The sequence below is a fragment of the Sander lucioperca genome, chromosome 21 (assembly GCF_008315115.2).
Source record: "Sander lucioperca isolate FBNREF2018 chromosome 21, SLUC_FBN_1.2, whole genome shotgun sequence".
NCBI lineage: Eukaryota > Metazoa > Chordata > Actinopteri > Perciformes > Percidae > Sander > Sander lucioperca.
The window spans coordinates 21,842,507-21,864,733 of record NC_050193.1 but is presented as its reverse complement, the minus strand read 5'-3'; the positions used below and the strand labels follow the sequence as shown (position 1 = coordinate 21,864,733).

General features: G+C 42.4%; 1 protein-coding gene across 13 annotated transcripts in view; it reads left to right on the top strand.

The window, feature by feature from the left end:
• Nucleotides 1–21,864, top strand: part of LOC116064006 (RNA binding protein fox-1 homolog 3-like) — a 428,560-nt gene extending 406,696 nt beyond the window's left edge. For 12 of the 13 annotated variants that reach the window (XM_035996928.1, XM_031319063.2, XM_031319064.2 and 9 more), the window contains 5 exons: nt 1,699–1,831; nt 2,990–3,029; nt 5,439–5,497; nt 8,527–8,605; nt 10,754–11,938. In XM_035996928.1, the coding sequence (XP_035852821.1) occupies nt 1,699–1,831; nt 2,990–3,029; nt 5,439–5,497; nt 8,527–8,605; nt 10,754–10,798 (356 nt within the window). In that variant the 3' untranslated portion in view covers nt 10,799–11,938. Of the gene's footprint in view, nt 1–1,698; nt 1,832–2,989; nt 3,030–5,438; nt 5,498–8,526; nt 8,606–10,753; nt 11,939–18,299 lie in introns of those variants that run through there. The other variant, XM_031319060.2, reaches the window with a different exon arrangement.
• Nucleotides 21,865–22,227: the final 363 nt, after the last annotated feature.

Below are 22,227 nucleotides of genomic sequence, written 5' to 3'. Positions count from 1 at the left end.
CTATTAAAGAGGATTGTTTTTGCCCTTTAACAACCGCACTCAGATGTCCACTGCTCCAAAAAAAGAGACTAATTCAAATGTCAAGGTCAGCATTATAAATCACTTGGGGGAAAGGGGGCACCCTGCGAGACCAGGCAGTCTATTGGTACATGGGCAGCAAACAAAGTGCCATGCACCTTGGTGTGTGTGTGTGGAGGGGGGGCTGTGTGGGCATTACCTGGCCAAATCAGACGCAGAGTTTGAATATGTGTGCAGACCCACTAATGGAGCGTGATGTTAATGGCAGAAGACATTAAACTTGGCTCTCTGTGTTTTTAAAAGCACCAATAATCTGTCTCCCTGTCAGCTTTATTGAGGCAGCGTGGCTGGGGTGTGCATTGTTCATTAGGGTGTTCACTGGCCTCGTCCACCTGCAGGGTTAATGCTGCACTCGGCACAGTAACGCCGGGCCATCACTCCCCAGGCAAAAACCTATACGCCGCCGCTTATATACGAGTTACCATGGATCTTTATTGCAGTTCAGTTTATCTGCCATTGCGAGGGACTGCCTGCCGTCTCCATGATGGCAGCGGGTTCATCTTAAACACATCGGATACATGTTATCTCCCACCCAACAAGACCAGACAGGAGCCCCACAGCTCCCTGATCTCTGATTGGAGAATCAGAAGCGGTCTATGATGAATTCGCCTAAAACATGTCATGGAAATGAATAAAGAATAATAAGGTGAGGTGAGGGTGATGAAGGGGCGTGGCTGGGGATGAAGAATAATGGAGATGACAGTGTTGTGATGGACTAGGCATTGGGGGAGGGAGAGAGGGTGAAGAACGGAGGGACGGGGGATGTGAGGGAATTTCGATTGCTGAAAGATAGGAGGCCAACTTAATCATGTCTAGAGATCGGTGTGTTTGTATGCACCTCCACAGCTTGTAATCAGACAGCCGCTGGACTGATTGAAGGATAAGTAGAGAGCTGAGGATCACATCGCCTGTCTTCTAATCTGTGACCACGTGTGACCACAACATTTTGCCGCGCCATCACACCAACCTTTGTACCCATCCTGGAGCCTTTCACCACAACCCTCCCTTTCTCATTCACTGGTAGCCATCAGCAGAGGACATACTGTATGTGATTGGCTGATGATGTTCCCAGATGGGTTTCGAGATGGGGGTCATGCTGAGGTTTGGCCAGCCCATCTGCTCCATTTACCCTTGGGGAAAGTTCTGAACATCTAGTCAGGTTGTTCACCAACGTTCACCTCCCATTTGACTGTAGCCAAAACCTAGAAACGCCCTCTACCTCTCCCCCGTCCACCCTCCCACTGTTCTCCTCGCTGCTAGCCCATTGTGTCTAAACTATGCAAAAGCTGTGGTGCGAAACTAGTGGTATTGCATCCATTACCTGCCTATGCTTCAAGGCTGCCCCTCACCAGGCTTCAGGAAAGGATGCGTACAGCAAATGTGGATCCTTGCTGAGTACGGCACAAAGCAGCGAGCTGAGAAAGGGGAGAGTGCTCGATGAGGCGCACCTAGAAAAGATTAAATCTATTGTTTCCTTGTCTTCACCATAATGCATTCTGTCATAGGGAAAGCAGTACCACACGTCTCTCTCTAATGTATTCTGTCATAAGGTAAGCAATGCCAACTCGAGGATGTTCTCTGAAAGTCATTTTCCCTTCTCTCCTGTGTTTCCTTCCATAGTAACAGGGTTTCCCTACCCTGCCACAGGCGCTACGGTGGCCTATAGGGGTGCCCACTTGCGAGGTCGGGGGCGGGCTGTGTACAACACATTCCGCACAGCTCCACCGCCACCACCAATCCCAGCTTATGGAGCGTGAGTATTGAATCTTTAACCTGAATCTAGAACAACAACAATGAGTGCTTCAGACAGTGCCTGACTTCTAGATGTGTTCATGCTGTAGTGTGGAGGGTGTTGTCTGCATGCAAGACTTTCACGCTCCAATTATGTGTTTGCATGCACATGCTGGAGTTGAACATACTGCATTTGTCTAACTTTAGGTGTGTCACAATTTCAAAGAGGAGAGACATTTATGTGATTATGTCTGAAGAACATGTACTTTATTCTCAACAGGGGACAGTGTTATAATATATTGTTTTGTCCTAGTTGTATATAAGACCATGCTTTCTCATTTATTATTAAACACATTTGGGGTAACTACAGGTTGTTAAAATGAAAAAACCTGGTCATCAGGTGTTGCTGTCCATTTACTTTGTTATTCTCCCTAGAGGGGTCTTTGGGGAGTAAAATCATTGTTTGTATCTAGGTATGTACATGCCCTAACTCCTATATATTTGTACGTTGTCTATTGACAAAGGAGGAACTAACAAAGCCACAGGGAGAGCTGAGATAGCGTATTACTGGGCAGATCTCACTGGACTGTGACTATGGTCTATGCTGATCTCCTGGCTTTGTGCAGCCCTGCCTCACACTCGTCTCTTATCACCAGTGGTCTGTGTGGCCGTGGGAGAGGTCTGACGGAGGCCGGCCGAGGGCCCAGTATAGCTGTCTATCTTTGATTAGATCAGGATCCGTCTTACTGCAGAGAGACTCGCTGCCGAAGCCGAGACTGGAAATCCCACGTCCCCTTTCCCCTCCCTCCCACTCCAGGGCCCTTTGCTACTGATGGCAGCTGTTTGATTTATATAGCGGAGTCATGTGATGGAGCTCCTTTGCTTCCTTCTTTTGTCCTCCCCTCCTCTCCCCACCACCACCACCAGCCCTCCTGACAACACTGCAGCAACTGGAAAGACAAACAATTTTACCAGAGCAGAAAATTGGACGGGGATGTGAAATGGTTTCGCTTTAATGTGTCATTCATTATTTGTGGTACAGTACACTAAAGCTGCTCGGAGCTGACCCCACAGACCCTCAAATGGTCGAAATAAGAAAGAACGTCAAGGGCTGAGATTCAGTAGGGTAGCTCGTATACCAAATCAACTAACGCTTCTTTCCTGTTCTCTGATTTCACAGGGTGGTGTACCAAGATGGCTTCTATGGTGCAGAGATCTATGTAAGTACAGTTGGCTTTTCCTCTTGCCTGCTTAGATGAAACAGAAGTAAAGTAGACAAAAAGCCCAGCCCTGGAGACAAAAACGTGATCTCCTCAGCGCCCAGCGCTCTCCAAGCCTCGCTGCCAAACCGGCGTCGATTAGGCCTCTGTCTGCTGTGCCAAGAAACCCAACAACAAAATTTAAAACCCCCTCAGCTCCTCCCTCCTCTCTCTCCTCTCTCTTCCTATGATCTCAGACTTTGGCAAAGAGGCAGACCTGGGCTCAGTGTCCCGTGTCAAGTTAGGTCATTTCTTACTTTGGATTTGTCTGGGTTTTTGAGGTGGCTTGTCTTCTGCAGCCCTCCCCCCTTTTCTCGCTACCCCTTTCCTCCTCTCTCCTGTTTTGTGTTTGTGTACACTCAGAGGATTTGGCCGGGATATCCCTGCCTACCCCAGGGGGTCTGTGCAGGCCCGAGTGGAGCCGGTTCCCCCCAGCCATCACCATGTGGGAGATAAGAGAAGCAGCAGCAGATAAAGGGATTAGCCTTCCCTCTGGAGCTGTCCGTGTAGGCAGGGTCATATCAGGGGTTGGCCCTGCTGCACGTCGCCCTTGACAGAGGAAAGCATGGACGCTGTGGAGATAATGCTGAAATTACCACGCTGCCCCACTTTGACATTAGTCCAAACGTGTGTGTGTGTGTGTGTGTGTGTGTGTGTGTGTGTGTGTGTGTGTGTGTGTGTGTGTGTGTGGAGGGTTAATTTGTCCCTTTGATTCTGCTGCTTTTTTCCCCTGCCTCCATCTGCCAAGATAGCGAGAAGACAGTGGGCGCAGCAGCAATGACAGTTGCCTCTCACTTTCGCCCTGACGGCCAGTGTCTGGGAGCGAAATGCTGAACCCCAGTGATATATGACTTACACACCAGCCCACATGATAGGACTGTATTTCACTGGGTTTTTATTGTAGCGACATCCACCACCATAGACGAGACCCGGGCTGTGCTCTGAGAGATATTGTTTGTCTCTCACACTCGTTCTGCCACCTCCAGCTAAGTCCTACACCCCGACGTCCCTTGACCAAAACTTGGCCAGGTTGGTCCATCACTCAACCCGTCACACCAGCCCCTGGTGCTTTACTGCCATTAGTTTTGGCACTGGCCACTGCACTGCTTCAGACTGGCTGAGTGTGCGTGAAGCTCTCGAGTGACCAAGAGGAAGCCGTCCCTTAGCCCTTAGTGTCCTCCACGGTCATACGGTGGACACTGGCTTGCTGTCAAAACCAGCCAGCTGATGTGTCAAAGCTTCCTTTTGGAAATAGATGACCTGATAATACATTAGCAGGTCAACACATGAATATACTCTACATACATTGCACGTGCTCAAACATATGCATGCATGCATGCATGCACCTCTATGTAGAAGCGCACATACGTGAATGCACAAACACACACTTCCCACGACAAAATAACAAATGTGCTGCACTGTTGTGTGCAGGATTTGACAATGTGGGAGAGTGATTTATTGGTCTGTGTTTGTTCAGGCTGTTGCTGTAATCAGCACAGTCCCAAGGCAGGGCTGTCCCACAGGAAGTCATCTGCCTCAAGTGCTTGGACTGCCTGCCTCCGTGGAAAACCTTAAAGGAGAACTGGGGGGGAGAGATTCAATAGCTGTGGCCCCTGACCTGATTTCATGTGCAGCCGCAGCCGCGACCATCCCACCGTTGCCTGTCTGCACCACTCTCCATTGGACGTCTTCCCCCTTGAGTTTAAAAATGAATGAAAACATGCATTATTAAAAGCCACCTATCCACGGTATGGCCGCAGATGGGCACACACTCCACTGGCACTAATAGAAAAACAGTGGGAGAACAGCTTCATTTTTCAAATAGAGTAATAGCAGCACTCCACAATGAGGTCTTTAATTCCTTCCCTACTCTGGCAAATGAATACAGCGGTCCTGACTTCCCAACGGTCCGACCGTCTTCTGCCTTCTTCCTTCTTCCTTCATTTGTGAGCCAGGGGGGTCGTGTAAAGGAAAAAGGGTCTCTTTAATAATGTAGCAGCACAGCCTCCTCAATCTAAAAATGGGCTGAATTTGGGAAGTTGGCTCACGTGGCCTTTTGTTATGCTGTTGCTGCTACTCAGATGAGCCTCTAGTGTGACAATAACTCGCTCCCCCCCTGACCCCCCCAAATATGCTGCCGCTCGGAACATCATTCATTCCCCTGTTGCCACCACTTGCCTAATACACCATATATCAAACAGCACCCCCTGGTGTCTGAAAGGGACCGTGCCGTTGGGAAATGTGGGCAAATGAACAAAACACTGTGCAGTGATATTTAACTATTAAGCCAATTTAAAACTCTGTCTGTATTGTTGTTTCCTCTGTGCAGGTTGAGCTTAATCATTGATTAACACTATGGTATTCTTACAGGGTGGCTATGCAGCATACAGATTTGCCCAGCCCACCACCACCGCTGCTTACAGTGACAGGTGAGAACCCCTATCATCCAGTTTCTTTATGTACCATTATGTTTTACAAGCACTACTGAATAGCAGTCTGAACTGGTATCTTTAATTTATTTTTTTGTTTCTCAAGCTATTATTTTGCACATGTTTAAGAAAACACAGAGAGCGTAGAGCAGGCAGAGATTGCATTTGTTCCCCCATCAGCAGTAGACAGAAGAAACAGAATGTAATGCAAAATAAATTAAACAAATGTTGAGTTTAGAGGGAAATGAGAGACACGTCTGCACTGTGTTCGACAAGCTATCTTTGTTGATGTGAACTTCGATTTAAAGCAACAAGTTGATCCCGCAGGCTGTCAAATAGAGGAAATTACAGACTGAAGGAGAATTAGATGAGGAAGATTGAAGGAAACTGAGTACACCGCAAAACACACTTCTTCACAAAATAAGTGTCGGAATGCAGTAAATATCACAGAACGATATCAAAAGTTGTTTGAGCAATTACAGCATTTTCCTAACAAAAAGCAACACGCCTACGGGCCAGTGGAGAACATATGAGAGGAATGCTGCTTCAGCATTTTACAGTATTCTATGTAGGTTATTTAAGGTTTCTTGGGCTTTCTTCTTCCTTTCCAGTTATCTTATCTATTAGGGAAACCACCATATTCTTTTTAGCTTGGAGCAAAAGAACACACAAAAAAGCCTAACCTTGTTGGATTGGATGAGAAAAGCAGTGATATATGTCTTGACTCTCTGCTTGTGATGGGAGAGTGGGTATATCACTGCGGTATTTATGAATGGCCTCAGGTCTGTGGAAGGGAGGTAGGGAGACAGAGAGAGGGAGAGATGGACCGGCAGGAACTCCATCACTTCTGAGTGATGTCAATCTGGTTCAGGTGTGCTCAGTTTGAGGAGGCGTCACTGATTCATTTCGGCCCCTCAAAGCCGTTGTCAGCCAGGATGTGGGCTGGTTTGGGAATCTAATCTGGGAGGGATTGAGCATGTCACTTGTGATAACGTACACCCTGCCTGAGAGCCTGAAGATCATATCGATAATGTAAGATTTATCAGGCCTCGCCGCGGCTCGAAATATGAGCAGCCGTGCTCGGTGAGAGCAGAAATTTTTCACAGATTTAATTCCTCTTTCTCTTGCCTATACTTTTCCCTGAGATTTAATGCAACTCGCCCCCAAGTTGTTTGTTTTGCTTTGTCTGTTTGTTTCCTTTTGAATAAGCGGTCATTGCCTTGGATCAATAGGGGTTTGTTGGTATTGTTTCAGCAATACCTTATCAGACTTAACCGTGGAAGAGGTCACCAGGATTGTGGAAGGCATGTGAAACCCCTGCAAAATATGAAACATTTATTATCTGAAAAGCCTACAGTGCTCACAGGCAGGCATTACCAAAGCCTGTTAAGTAACTAAACAGAGCTCATGACCAGTGAGTCTGATGAATCAAAGCGGCATTGTGAGGAGACATACAGAGTAAGTGACCGCCCACTTTTTTAACGGCTCTGGTTCCGGAAGTGTTTCCCCCGTTCAATATCTCCATTGACGTTTCATTAAATGCTTATATAGAGAGTTTTAAGCCTGGAACCAAGCCAACCAGCTACAATCTGAATGGTGACCATAAAACATTTGATTTGGCGCAAAATAACATTATTGAAAATGGCAAAAAAGGCAAAGGTATAACACTGTGTACAGAAACGATCATAGACTTTAATGGTAGAAGCTTGCTCTAGCCGTTCGCGGATGCGGCAGACATTTCCATGGTAACCGCGAGTTCCACCAATCAGAGACGTCGCTGTTACACATAGGATTGTGGGTAATGTAGTATTTCTCCATAAGATCGCGAATAAAACATGTTTTTTCTCGAAACCAGGTTTCATACGGCCTTCTCGCTTCCACAGGAGCAGAAACTTCGGTTTGACATCCTCGTAGCATGTGGTCAGTCTACCTTGGATGGTTGAGCCATCATGGCTGATAATCAAAATTCTTGAAAATGAAAGCCACACTGTTGAGCTCTATTGTAGAGACGCTGGCGGCTTCCAATCCGCTCTGTCGAGGCTCTGTGACATTGAACAGGGTGGTTTGACCTGCCGGCCGTCAGCAGTGCCACTCTGGTGAGAGTCATTTTGTAGATATATTAGCCTTAGAGGGCCTGTGGGGTTCAGTGCTCACTGAAGATAAGAGGACCATGGAGACTTCCCATGACCATCTCATGGCACTGGCCTCCTCCCCAAGGAGCCGAGACAGCCTTTCTGATTACACGTCCTGCTCACTGACCTTGGGTGCTGCCGGACTTAAACGGGCCGAGCCATATTTAGATCTTGTATAACTCAATGTAGCATACGCAAAAAAAAAAAAAAAAAAAAAAGAGGCATGAACTGAATGTCTTGTTGTCTCCTCTAGGAGAATTTCTTCCTCTCTCTCCACTTTTTTTTTTTTTTTTATTCCTGGTTGATTTGGTGCCCTCAGTCCTTGGCTGGGTGTGCCTTATCTGCTCCGTGCAGACCCTCATTTGCAAGCGAGCATTGAAGAAGAAGAAGAAGAGAAAAAAAAAGGGAAAGTAAATAGAGGAATATGTGAGGTTGAATAAATAAATAAATGAGGCAGACACATCTTGTCCTGTCTCAGAAGGAAATTGGAAGGATTAGTTCCAAACCAGCAACAATGAAAAGACAGGGGCGTGAGCCCAGTGTGCAGCCTGGGTAAACAAGAACAGGGTGAGAGACCAAGCCCTCCAGCACCAACTGCTTCTCTGCATCTTTCTTTCTCTCCGTCTCCCTCTCTCTGCTCATTACCCATTCCCTCCACCTAATCAAGATGACAATGAGAAGACAAGTATAATTCACCAACCTTTGAACTCCCCTTTTTGAACCACCTTGTATAATGTAGGAAGCCCAGGAGGCCGAGGAGAGAAATAATTGATTGTGTCAGAGACTTGAAAGAGTTGACTTGAGGGGGTTGAGCATTGAACAAGCATGCATAAATGTTCCGCTCTCCTCGTCAATGATAGATCAATGACCGCGTTCTCTGTGCCTCCTGTTGTGCAGCTATGGCAGAGTCTATGCAACAGCAGACCCCTACCACCACACGATTGGCCCTGCTGCCACATACAGTGTGGGGACTATGGTAAGTCTATGAGACCGCCGTCTATTTCTGTCTGCACCCCGTCTGAAACATCATGACACAAGCTAGCACACACACAAGACTCACACTCCAAAAATAAAGACCAGAGACTGCAGCGGTCACTGGTTTTTATTTATGTATTTATTCATCAATTGATTCAGTTTTTGTCATGCTATCTGGCACACCCTAGTGGAGCTGAGCAGAACTGTAGAATCCCTGGCATGTGGAAATTGGCTCAGACATTTAGTGCAACAAAGTTATGTTATTCCACCTCATGCAATGTCAATTTCCTCCTGAAATGAGAGTGATTACTGCAGTGCGTTTTTTTATAACACAAACTTAGCATCTCAACATACTGCAACAACTACATTTCCAAGCTTTGTGTTTGTTCTCCATCACTCAGCTCGCTACAGAGTGAGTTGGATCACCTTTGTTTTGTTGTTTTGTTTTTCCCATTCAGCCAAACCAAACTTGAAGGGATGAAGTTGAATTGTTAATGTCTGTTTTTAGCTAGCTTTTGCAGCTACTGTAACATCAAAGATGAAAAGTGATGATAAATAAAAGAACATCTTTTTTTTTTTTTTTAAAACAGAGAGTTTCTCTTTGTTTTTGTTTTATGATGATGAGGGGATGGGACTGGGCTCACAGACCAAAACCAGAGATTAAGGACGTTCAAACGCATGCAGCAGTGTGCCGTGGGACATAAAAGAGAGAGCAAGACGGAGGGAGGGAGTTGTCTCGCCCTCCCCTCCTGCCCACAAGCTTGATCGGAGGCGTGCTCTCAGCTTGAGAAATGACTGAAATTTACCATTCCGGCATGCATGCGATTTTTCAACAACATAAAAAAAAGCGTACTGTTCCCCGGTGCAGCTGCTAGCTAAAAGCTTTCATTAATTAAGGCATTTCTTTTTCCTCTTCATTTACGTAATTAAAAAATGTGCTTGAATGTTTATTCTTTCTTCTTTTTCCTCCAAATTTCCTTCCATTTCTCTGACACTTTGATTGTCCTCTCAATGAAAGTAGAAGACTGGATTTGGCCCCTAAAATTACCAGAGCTAATGTAGTGTGTGTTGGGAGCTAACACAGACTCGTGTGTGCGTGTGCGTGTGCGCGTGCGTGCGTGTGTGTGTGTGTGTGTGTGCGAACAAATGGCAGGGCTACTGGGAGATGGGCTGTGCTGGGGCCAACATCGAATAAACTCAAGGGCTAAAGAGAACAGACCAGTTTGGTTCCTAATTCTTTAATCATGTTTGATTAATGGTTCTCCAGCAGAGAGGAGTCATTTTTGCATTTTAAAGATATACAATAATTAGTTCCTCTGAGGTTGAGGTTGGAAATTCTCTTTACTCATTTCCAGCATACAGAAGCATCTCGTATGGATGAAAAGTTTCGTACAAGCAAGAGGGCTCCCCAAAATTAGGCAAAATAGCCTTTGAAGACATTCAGTAGCCTTTGGAGTTTGTCTGACTTCCTAATTGCAGCAGAGCCACCGAAAGATGAGAGGGACTGTGTGTGTGTGTGTGTGTGTGTGTGTGTGTGTGTGTGTGTGTGTGTGCGCGTGCATGTGCAGGTGTGCATGCATAGGCCCACTTGCATGCTTTATGTGTGTGTCTGCCCTAGATATCTTGAGCATGGTGCTAAATCTAAGGGCTAATATCCTGTGGTGGTTTGCCCCTCCAGAAATGTGCCGACACCTCCACTAGACTTGAAAAGGAGCTGTGATTAAACCTCTCTGAACTTATTCTGCTTTGGTTGAATCTTTGATATTGTTACAGCCTGAAAAGGAATAGTTTTCCCCAAGTAAAATAGCACTATTTTTATATGTATTTCTTAATGTAATTAATTAAATAAAATACGTAAGCTCAGGCCCAGTGCTTTCTATTTCTTTTAAGAAAGTGCCATTTTCTATGTTACTATATATTACTATATTTTTTTAATCAACTGCTCCAAGTCTAATCCGTCTTAACTCCCGATGACCCTGTTCCTAACACACACTCCAAATAATGGCTTAACTATATCACAATCGTTCCCATATGAAAACCTTTATAAATAACTTGTATGGAAAACGGAAGGAAATTTGTGGAGAAAGAGAAACCGACTAAAGCTGTCAACTGAATACTGATTGGTACTTTTTCATCTTTGATGTTGCAGGCTAGCCTATACAGAGGAGGGTACAGTCGCTTCACTCCCTACTAAAAGAAAGAAAAAAAGCGAGAAAAGACAGAGACATTACCCCAACAAACAAACAAAAATCTATCTTTAAAAAAAATACAAAAAAAAAGACAAACACATGACAAGCAAACGCCCGGTCCTTGGTGGAGAGCTAAATCAAACTAAAAGCTTCCAGGTCCCCATGCTGAGCCCCTCCCCTGACACCCTCTCAAGCCGATATTTCTACAACAACCTATTTGATGTCATCATTGGTCTGCTCTTGTTTTGTATTCATTTTGTGCTTTTGGTTTTCTTTTGGAAAGTTTTATGCACATATGCATTATCTTGATTGCTGTAGATGGGTGCTGTGTCACCATAACCAATGTGAGCCTACTGCAGCATGCATGATGCATGCTCAGAGGTGTGTGTGTGCAGCTGCTGTCATCTGACTAAGAATATACTGGGGCATTTTTATGATATAAAAATATAAACCGTACAAATGGGACACATACCAAGTCTGATCAGGTTGCCACTGATCACCGATCCATTCCAATTACTTTTCTAACCTTCCATTTAACATGCATAAATCAAGCAATCAGTCCACACGCTGACTGACATGCCTTGGTAATTCTGAGCTCAAAGACGGCACTGCTCTGATTGCTTTTGGTTTTCTTTAAACGTTGGAGTGTCCTACTGTGGAACCTTACAAACTGTACTATGTGGTATGACAGCATGTGGAGTAAAGAGTCACAAAGGCCAGATTTCTGTCTTGGACTCACAATGCTCACACTCCGGCCCAGTCTCCTGCAAATTACTGAACATTTATATGCAACTATTCTGCATTGGCGGTAATGTTTTAGGGGGAAATGTAACGCTGGCTGGGTTACTTTCAGGGACAAAGTTGCGTGGCTTTCAAAATAAGAACAACCAAAGGTAAATATCGGGGGTGAGCGTTTTCCTTTCCCTCCAGCAGCCTGAGTTTGCATTGCTTCTCATGCCAATAGTTGGCAGTGATAGTTTTTAAACTTCACAGGACCGATTGCAAATTTAGACAGACTAAATTAACCATGTGTTCTTACAGTAGCTGCCGTAAATTACTTTACTCTAATGGGTATTCGTTTTGCATTGCACCCTGCTTGGTAAACCGCCAAGTCTTTTTAACACAGGCTTTCCGAATATTTGTTTGTTTTTAAGTTGCCTTTCTATTTCTAAAAGTTAGCACTGAGTGTTTTGCAGTTTGCAGGATTATAGTTCTGTCTCATATGTCAAGCCTACTTAAAGAAAATGTGTTTTGTGTTAGTAGCTGTGTCAGTTCTATGGTACATTTTGCAGCCAAATTGTGATGTTGTCTTACTGGAATGCATCATAATGGATGGTGTTTCAAATATGGAGGAGCAGAATTGGTGGACACAATATAATGCAGAACTATAAAACATGACAGAACAGACTGTAGCTTCTAAATAGGATTAATTACAAGACCGGATTGGATGCAAGTAGTCAATTAACAGACGATTGTTAAAGAAAATGGCCAAAAGTTATTGATTCCAACTTTTCTCTGTTTTAGATAATTGTTAACTGAACTGAATTTTTGTTCACATTTCACAGACTAAATAGGTTATCGGTTAATCGCTTTATATTTGTCTGCAGTGTTTCTTTCCTCAAAAATCTAACCGTTAAGCTTAAATATTTGAATATGAACTTAATTTGCAGGAGACATGGCTGAATATCCTCACTAACACACCACGGGAGATAAACTGTACTCAAGGTGCACTATAACTAGGGCTGGGTATCGTGTATCGTATGCCATGACTTCGATACCGATTCCTGAACGATACTTTTTTCGATACTAATTTTATACAATCCATTTTAACAAAAAGAAGTTTCAACATTACAAAACTCAACATTACAAATCCTGGGCGCCCGGATAGCTCGGTTGGTAGAGCGGGCGCCCATGTGTGGAGGTTTGCTCCTCGACGCAGCGGGCCTGGGGTTCGACTCCAACCTGCAGCCCTTTGCTGCATGTCACTCCCCCTCTCTCTCCCCTTTCGTGTCTTCATCTGTCCTGTTAAGAATAAAGGCCGAAAATGCCCAAAAAATAATCTTAAAAATCCTTTTATTTATTTTTCAGTTGCTACCATGTGAGCCCTGTCTCTGTGGGTAACAGTTTTTCCTGCATGACTCTACAACGTGTAACGTTAGACAGTCAATCAGCAGCATTATTAGATATTGGTAGAAGCATGCTGCGTGCTTATTGGCTCACTGATGAGATTTACTCCTTAGGTATTGAAATTTGGTATTGAATGACAAGGCATTTTTCGATACTCGATACTAAGAACTGCAATTCGGTCGGTGCCTATCTAAATAGGTATTCAGCCCTAACTATAACACCAAACCGTTTCCACATGGACTTACACTGACACACAGAAATGACACAGCACTGAGGCGGGTGAACCTGACAGAGGGCTGTTCTGTTATACGAGTCACCGGTCTCTTTTTTTTTTAAGCATTGCACAAAATGTTTTACCTCAGGATAAGCTAACTGAAACTCACAAACTACAATACAGTGCTATTCGCTTCTCAGCAGGCAGGATAGTTTAATCATTTAAACACAACCAGCAGGTTTGTCCTCTTTGCAACACAGCTTTCTACAAGAGATGATTTTTGTTTAAGCAGAGACCCCGAGAGGATGATAACATTAGACTGTACTGTTGTTCTTTATTAAAGCTACTGTATTATATATATGTAGACATATACTGTATAACAACTTTAACACTGCACACACATACACGTACAATAAGATATTATATAGAAGCACCCAGGAGTTAGGAAACGTAATGTAAATGTGTGTAGAGTGCAGCAGTGCTCGCCCCTTAGTCGACATACAGCTTTTATTACAACTTTGTGCTACGTGAGGTAAAAAGAAAATCTCTATGTAGCGGTTAGTTGTCAGCATTTCAGTGCAGCTATGGAAATACAACTCAAAGCTATTACCAACGGTATTTAATTTATATGTACTCACAAAAGTGTTTTTTGGTCTCAAAAGAAAAGAAATGTGTTTGTTGCACTTTGTTTTCAGCTTTTTAAAAACTTTACGAGATATAACATATTTATAAAAAGTATCATATGCAGCTAGTTATGTTTAGTCAAGATGTTAAAATGATAGAGTAATGTTGTATATATATATATATATATAAAAAAAAAAATTAACCCATAATTTCATGAGTCAAAGAAAATCTTTATGTGGGTAAACAAACATTGTTCTTCCTTTTATATGCTAGTACGTATGCACCATTTGGGGTTTTTTTATATGAGTCGAAACAAACTTTAAATATTATTTTTACCATTTTTCAAACAGGAAGTTTGTCCATTTGGAGTTTCTTGTGGGTCTTCAGTTAGTGATCACTATTAGAACGCTACACTGGAATGAAATAGATTTTTTCTTTTCTGATCTGAATGTGTGTGTGCGCTTATGTGCTATATATATATATATATATATATATATATATATATATATATATATATATATATATATATATATATGTGTGTGTGTTGGGGAGAAGAGAGAGAAAGTGAATGCAGTTTGCTATCATACTGTAGTTAGAGTACAGTTTTACATGACTTCACTCCCTAGTCCCTGTAATAACATCACAATACCTCAACTCTGACCTCCAATATATCAGTGGCAAGATTATTAACTTTAACCATACCCAGTTTGTAGCGATACTAAAAAATGATCCAATGATTGAGGACTGTTGATGCAGTCCGACACAATATGACTACACACTGCAATGTTAAACATGACAGTGTCTTACTAGATAGAAGCGGTATTAACTGATTAGTCAATCAGCCGACAATTTACAGTATAGAATATCAGTTTAGTCATAAACTCATATCCTAATTTGCGCTCTTAAATTTGTAATTTTTGCTCACAAATTAACAGCATGTAATGTTAACTTAAGTATGTAGGCTGTTTTTAAGAGATTTCAAAAGACGCTGTTTAATAGACAACATCTGATGTATATCCAAAAATCTCCGCTCAAAATAATTCAGATATAAATTCAAAATACTAATTCATGTTCAATTTCAAATTTTAAATTCATATTTAGATTACTAATAATTCATCCAAATGATTAGTGATTGATATTGTTCTTGGATCTTTTAAAGTCGTTGTAATTTGCTTTGAGTAATTATTACACTGTATATTAGAGAATTAGCATGTGTAATGGAAATAATCTGACTCACAGATCCGGCAGTATTTGTTGCCTCCTTAACCTCCTCTCCTAAATCACAGGATTATTCCCAAAATGAACAGACAGCTGCAGTTCTATTGTGCTTTCTAATGTTAAAGGGCCTGATGGTCAACTGCCTCAGACATGAAAATGTGTGCATGCACATACAGTAATACGTTATCCCAACAAATACAGCATACGATACGACAGCCATGTTATTACAGAGACGAGTTTGAGTATTGTCATTTGGAATTGTCTGCACGGGTTTGTCTACAGTTTACAGAAAAAGTTAAAATTAGCATAGTTTAACTGTTTCAGTGTCAGCTTATCAAGGCATAAATGTTAAAGACTAAATATGTAAATAACTCTCGTAGTCAGTATTGTAGAGGTAATTTAAATGTGAATTTATAAAACACTTTGATATTTTTTGGTTCACTTTGCTTTAATTGTATTTCATAACCAGCTTATGCAACCAGACCTTGATTTGATCCAAACGTGTTCGTACTTAATGATACATATCAGCAGAAAAAATACTCTTTATTCATCATTTATATTTAATATTCACTAAACCCTGATAAGCTGACAGGTGCATTTGGTAGTCCACATAAAAGATTTGTACAAACGAGAACCAAGCAAAAAACATTACTGTACTTGTAAATACATTTAAATGTATATACACACACACACTATATCGCAATTCTCTGAGTAACTGTTTTATATGTATTCCTATATGAAGTGGGGTTATCTGTGTATTTTCAATTCAGCTGAACTTGTTCTTGAATTGTATGTAATTTCTATAATGAGAATATATTGTCTGAAAGGTGTAAAGTAATTTTCTTTTTGAGGTAAAAGTATACTATTATGACTCATTTCTTCATTCATGAGTTATTTTTGTTGTCAATATGTGACATAAGTAATCTCTGATTGTTTTTGAGTGTCAGAATAAAGCAGTTATAAGAACATTATGTCTGCCTTCACACATGGATGTCGTTGATGCTGTTGTAAGGGTTTTTCATCATTATCGGATTTTGGATGTTTTTTTTTGTATGTGTGCACCTTATTTGTTTCTTAAAAAACATTTACTCACTTCGCCCTGGTGGTGTCTGGCCATACAGATGGTTGCAAATAGACTATTTTTTATGGTAGCCCAGAGAGCTCAATGCTATGTGACTTAAGGAAACATGAACAAAAGAAGAAAATATCTTTTCCATTTTGAAAAGCATTGCAAGTTAAGAAATATTCACCAATTCGACAACGCATGCACAACGAACCATGCTACAAATACACAAAACACAAGCCACAAAATAGCCACAAAAATGACGATAAGCGTGAACTAGATCAACGCAACTGTCGTTGTTGTAAGTTCATTTAAGAAATCACATTAGCCATGAATAAAGTTGAGGTAACTGCTACGAGCAACCATTATCATAGCTTTTTGTTGTTTGAAAATGGCATTAACGGGATGTATATGTCACTCAAAACACAATGTACACACAACAAAACATTCACTGTCCATACTTATACCTACGAAAGGTAATGCACTATTTAATTTGTATATAATCCGCGTAATCGTGAGCCAGGACATGCAGGGCTGATGGAGGAAGTCAGGGGACATAGAATAAAGAGCGACAAGGTCCGCGTAGGGAAGAGGTCAGGGTGGATGGATGGGTCAAAGAAACAGGTCTTTCACCCACTGTTAATGTGTCTTGTTACCACAAAAGTCAAAAATGACTTATTTTGAAGTACTTTTGTTACGCAACTTACATACTTGACTAACAGTATGTAACGTACGTAATTAACTTTCACCACGACATTATGTAACTTTCATACTTAACTAACGCCATGTACGCAAGTGACTTAACAAATATCTTATTTTAACCCAAACCACAATCTTTTCCTAAACCTATCCAAGTAGTTTTGTTGTCGAAACAGTTTCTGCATTAAGTATGTCAATTTCAAAAGTTACACTGCAGTGAGCACCACAAACTAAATTCTATTCACCTCCAATCTTAGAAACGCATATATCAAAACAGTTTGCATGGCTTGATATTACTATTATGGTCTAAGTAGACAAATGCATCTTACTGTATTCTGGGTGAACAGACCCTTTAACGGGCTCCAGTTTTAATTCCTAAAGATAGACTTGTTTTAACAAACTATGACCGAAAGGAGCACAGGCTCAAATACCTGAACTAACCCTCCCCAGATTCCTTCACGTCCGTGGGTGATTAATATATTTGTCTCGGCAGCCCTTCCAGTTCTAGGCTGCCTGTCAGTGAGGACTATATGTGGCTTCGGTGCTATTGTGCTCCCTCCCTGCTGGGCTATAAGACTGCATGTGGATATTTTTGTATGGCGGTCCCTAGCGAGCGCTCAGTAAATCTGAGCTATAGGATAGATAGGGGAGGCGGTGAGGCCAGTTCCTTCATGAGATAGATGCAAGGGGAGATAGGGTGGAGGCTGATTGAGCATGCCACTTGTTTGTCTCTCTGGATTGGGGGAGGGGGGCGTGGGGGGTAACACACTACAAAGGCGTTTTCAAATTAAAGCCTCGTCTTCTTTCCGTCTCTCTTTCCTTTATTTATTTCTTTGTCAGAAGCTCTACGGAGCTGCTTGAGATCACTCCGAATTAGCAAGCATCTGTCATGACATGTCCTGGGACACTCGCCTTGCCTGCCCCCAACAAACCTACCAACCCCCTCCCAACCTTCCTTTGCTTCCATCCAGCCCCATTACACTGAGATTTTCACTTTGCACTGCCAAACTGCCGATCTCCACTTGTATGATTACAGAGCACTCTGATCTTTATTCTGGGGAGAGCAGTAGCACTAGTTTTGGCAGGCATGAGGCCTCTGCTCCCGCTGCTTTTATGCAACATTACAAGACCGGGATGAAAAGTGAATGAAGCTGTTGTTTCTCTGCTCTAAACTTTTTGCAGTAGAGTTTTAGATGTTTCCTTTCGGCTGTTTTGACTCCGTCGCTGTGTCTTAACCCTTGCATTGTGAACATTTACTCCTTTTAACAGTGTGCATTACATAGATGGGAAAATATGTCAGGTCGGGAGGGCTTTACAGAAAATGTGTTATTTATTTCATACATTATCCCATATGTTTACTTGTGTTTTCTTTTTTCAAAGAACTATTATCTAGCCTATGCTTTCTGTGACAAGATCCTCAGTCTTAAAAACTTTCAGAAAGTAATAAACTTGCTGCTCCACACTGACTTTTAATAAGACCTCTCATTATACTGTATATGACTATCATAACATTACAGTCTGCATATTTACCACTCTCCCCACTTTTCTCTCCTCTTTCCAGTAAATACAAAAGGAAGAGCTGTACTCAGTATTGATGGACATCACAGATGAAAACAACGAAGAGAGGAGAGCTAGCTTTAAGAAAATAACACAAGAAGAAGAAGACGAGAAGGAGTCCCTCTACTGAGGCTGGCGGGGGAAGACGGGAGGCGTACAAAGTGGCGCCGCAGCAGCGGTGTCAAACCAGCCACAAACTTGACAGACGGAGTGAGCCAGTTTCCACCAGGGACCACCTTTTTGCCGGATAGAAAAGACAGAGAGAATGAAAAGTGTCCCATTATTATAAAACATTTTATTTTTCTATACTTTTGTGATTTACAATGGTAAAAAAGTGTGTATAAAGCAGTATATATGTACAAATCTGTTTTTATGTTTTTTGGTAAGGGAGATGAACAGTTGGCCCTTGATGCTGATTCTGTGGTATGCAGGAAGGAGGAGGGAGGAGCCCCCCCTCCTCTCTCTATGGCAAACTGCTCTGTCGCCGAGGTCGTGTAAAACAAAAACATAAACAGAAAGGTGGCAGGGAGAGCTCGGCATCCAGGCAGAAGCACTTTCTACGCTGTACTTCCTGTGGGTGGAGTCAAAGGTCAGCCTCCTGGTCTCACTGCTCCACCTTCTTCCTTTCAGTCTCCCTGACCTCCTTCCTTCCTTCCTTCCTTCCTTTTTTCGGGCTGGTGATGTCGCTCCTTCCTCTGCGGTGTCACTGGCCAGCAGCGCCTACTGTTAGCAGCGTCCCCCGTGGATACTGTCGTGATGTCACTTTCTCCTGGCAGCACCATTGGGCATCCCCGCCCTCCCCAATGGGCAGCGTCACTGGTTTACAGCGTTGGGGAGTGGGGGGGTGAGCCACGGTGAGAGGGTATAACGCCGAGCCTCCCCGGTCTGCCCCTCTCCACGCCCCAGCAGAGGTCAATGACTGAGGACTAGTTAAGAGAAAATGGCGCAGAAGTCGCCGACTTTACTCACCTGCCAGACTCCGAGCCCAAGCCTTTGTGTCACTCTGCACCGACGGACAAACTATCAGACCAACAATGATAAGGTGCGTACAACTACCAAGGATGCACGTTTCCACCTGACGAGAATAACTCATCAACGTCCATGTAACAAATTGAATTATAATCGAATAATCCCATTGTACTACATCAGCAGGTGCATAACCAAAACACAAGCCTGAGGCATATAGACTATGTCGCTAGATAAAAACATTATAGAAATACAGTAGTGCCCATCCAACGGTAACAAGGAACGAGGGCTGAAATATGTCAATTTTTTTTGTCAATGTATTCTGAGAATATTTATTTGTGTGTTTTTGTTTTGTTTTTTGCAGCACTGAAAACTTTTAAAGTGGAAAAAAAGTTTAAATTTGGTGAAAGCGAAACCTTAATTCTTTATATCAGAAGAGTCACTGTAAACGTGTTTAAACAAGAATGTTGGTTCAGTTCTTTGAATGTACATTAATGTCTAGGGTGTCCAATAAGTATGTATTCTTTTTCTGTATATAAATATATATACATATCTATTATATGGGCTGTGGTGATGTCAGGGAGTAGAGGGGGTGGGCAGGAAAGCCTCTGGCCCCCGAACATAGCTATCAGACCCCCTCCAACTAAATATGTCCCTGATATTTACTGTAACATGTGATCATGTGTTATATGATTGAAAGTGTGATGGTGATAGTGTGAAATGATCTCCCCTGAACCCACCCCACCCCCCACCCCCCACCCCCCTTACCACACAAACACACACCCTGTGCTGATGCTCATAGATTGGCAACACATGCAGATTTACAAACAATACTACATTTTTGCCCCATCAAATGCAAAACATCACATCCTACTTTTACCCGACAGAGAACCTCATCTGCAGTAATTTCAGCCCTTTATTGGAGTTGGGAAGACTTGCTAATTAGCGCAAGGTGTTGTGGGTGTCAGATAAAAAAAGTTTATGAATATTGATTTTTCTTTCCTTACTTGAACCAAAGTATGATTTCAACACAGTCTCAGTGCTCTTTGATCAGAAGACAGTGAGACTCTGTGATGACAGCGGAGCCCGGATGTGTATTGACGTGACCCAGATTTCATTCGCTCATCACTACTGAGGAAGAGCTCGCTCTTCTGCTAATATAAAGGAGCCCCGCTGATGAAGCCCAGCTCGCAGCTTCCTGCAGCAGGCTTATGAACTGCTGTTCTCATGCTGACCCTGGTGGGCAGGCTGCTTTATTGCGTATTGGAAATAACCTGCTGGCTCTGAAAAGAAAGTTGTTGTTTTTATCAGAGGCGAGCAGGTTCGGGTGAAGCACAACTTTGTTTGAGAGTTCAGGGTACACTACTTACCAGTAGTGGTTTTGTGTGAATTGCTAGAAGGTTAAGCTCCTGACTTCCTGTAAAAAACTACAGTGTGTACTGTTAATATCCTGTACAGTAAATCTCACCTCACACTTCTTGATTAACTTAATCTTATTTCAGGTAAAAAAAAAACTAAAAAAAACGTTCTGAATCAGGGCTCCTACCCACGCGACCTCTGTTCATCTGTAGACAGCTTCTCATATATTACAAAGAGTATCTATATCATGGCAACTAACTGTTGTGAAGTCTAATTGGGGTAAAGTCGGTCATTTGTTCTCCCATGCAGCTATCACATGCAGGCTTAGCATTTTTATACATGTAGGTTTGTTTCTGAGAGTCACATGATTCATCTGGCCTACTTACAGCGCTACAGACTTGTGGTGGGTCAGAAACAACTCAGGAGCAGGTTGGAGCTTTACTTTGACAGGAACTTCCTGGGAGGCAAAAATCTGCTTAAATCTGGAGTTAACTGGCAGAGATGAACCACAGCTTTTATTTTTTTTTGCTCTTTATCATTAAGGTTTGATCCACTGAATGATCTATGCACTCTGCAACAAAAACAGATATGATGTCATGTGAAGACACCACTATTATCTACTTATTCTAGTTAGCAAGTAGTTCATAAAATTGTAGGAGTGTGGCTGGCGCTATTTTATATTTTTATTGCAAAAAAAACCCATGAAAACAACAAAACCAACAATGCATTGGTCCGCCTCTTGATACTTTGATTTCCTGTGTCTGGCTCACAGCTACAAGCCCATTGGTTCCCACTGAAGATGTGATATGTGTCGAGAACGCTTACTAAGCAAGAGCCAATGGACGAGAAAGCAGCTTGCTTACTTTAAAAGTGTTTTTGTTGTTTTGGTACAAACTGGGGGGAAAATGCAGTCCAGCCACATTAAAGCTGCAGTAGTAAGAATTTGTTTTGGGCACTTGGGGACAGAAGAAGTCAGAAACTACAAAACAAGAGAGTCAGCTCCTGTTCTCTTAGCTTTCATTGCATTACTGTATAAAACAAAGATTCCATTTTGTTAGCATTCCACAACCTCAGCTCCCATAAGGCTTTGATAGTGCTTCTCTGGCTAAGCCTCATGGGAGCTGTAGTTGAATACTGACAGAATAATCACTTAAACACACCTGAGATTGTATTGCCTTCAAATTTTCTGTGGGTTCAAGAAAATGTGTAACCTGTTTCACATCATATTTTAAACCATTGTCAATATGAAAAAATATTTATTGGTGGAATATTAATGTATCTAATCAAACTATTTAGACTTGCTTGTCTTCCATGTTAGTAGCAGTACTTACATCAGTGGTCAGGTATGGGTTTTATTTTTAATTGCTTTTTTATTTCTTCTTTATTTTTAACTGGCACTCTAACTAAACTGTGGCTGTTTGTCTCTGCTCGTTGACACACATTTTTTACATTCTTTACAAATATGTTAGTCTGTGTAAAGCTCCAGCCTGCACCTCAGCGGGGGGCGGGGTTAAAGCGACCCTCCCTTCCTTCCTTCAGATGCCTTCAGTATAATGACCTGGTCCTGATCTTCCTGAGCACAACTGCTTGAGCTGTGACACTAGCAG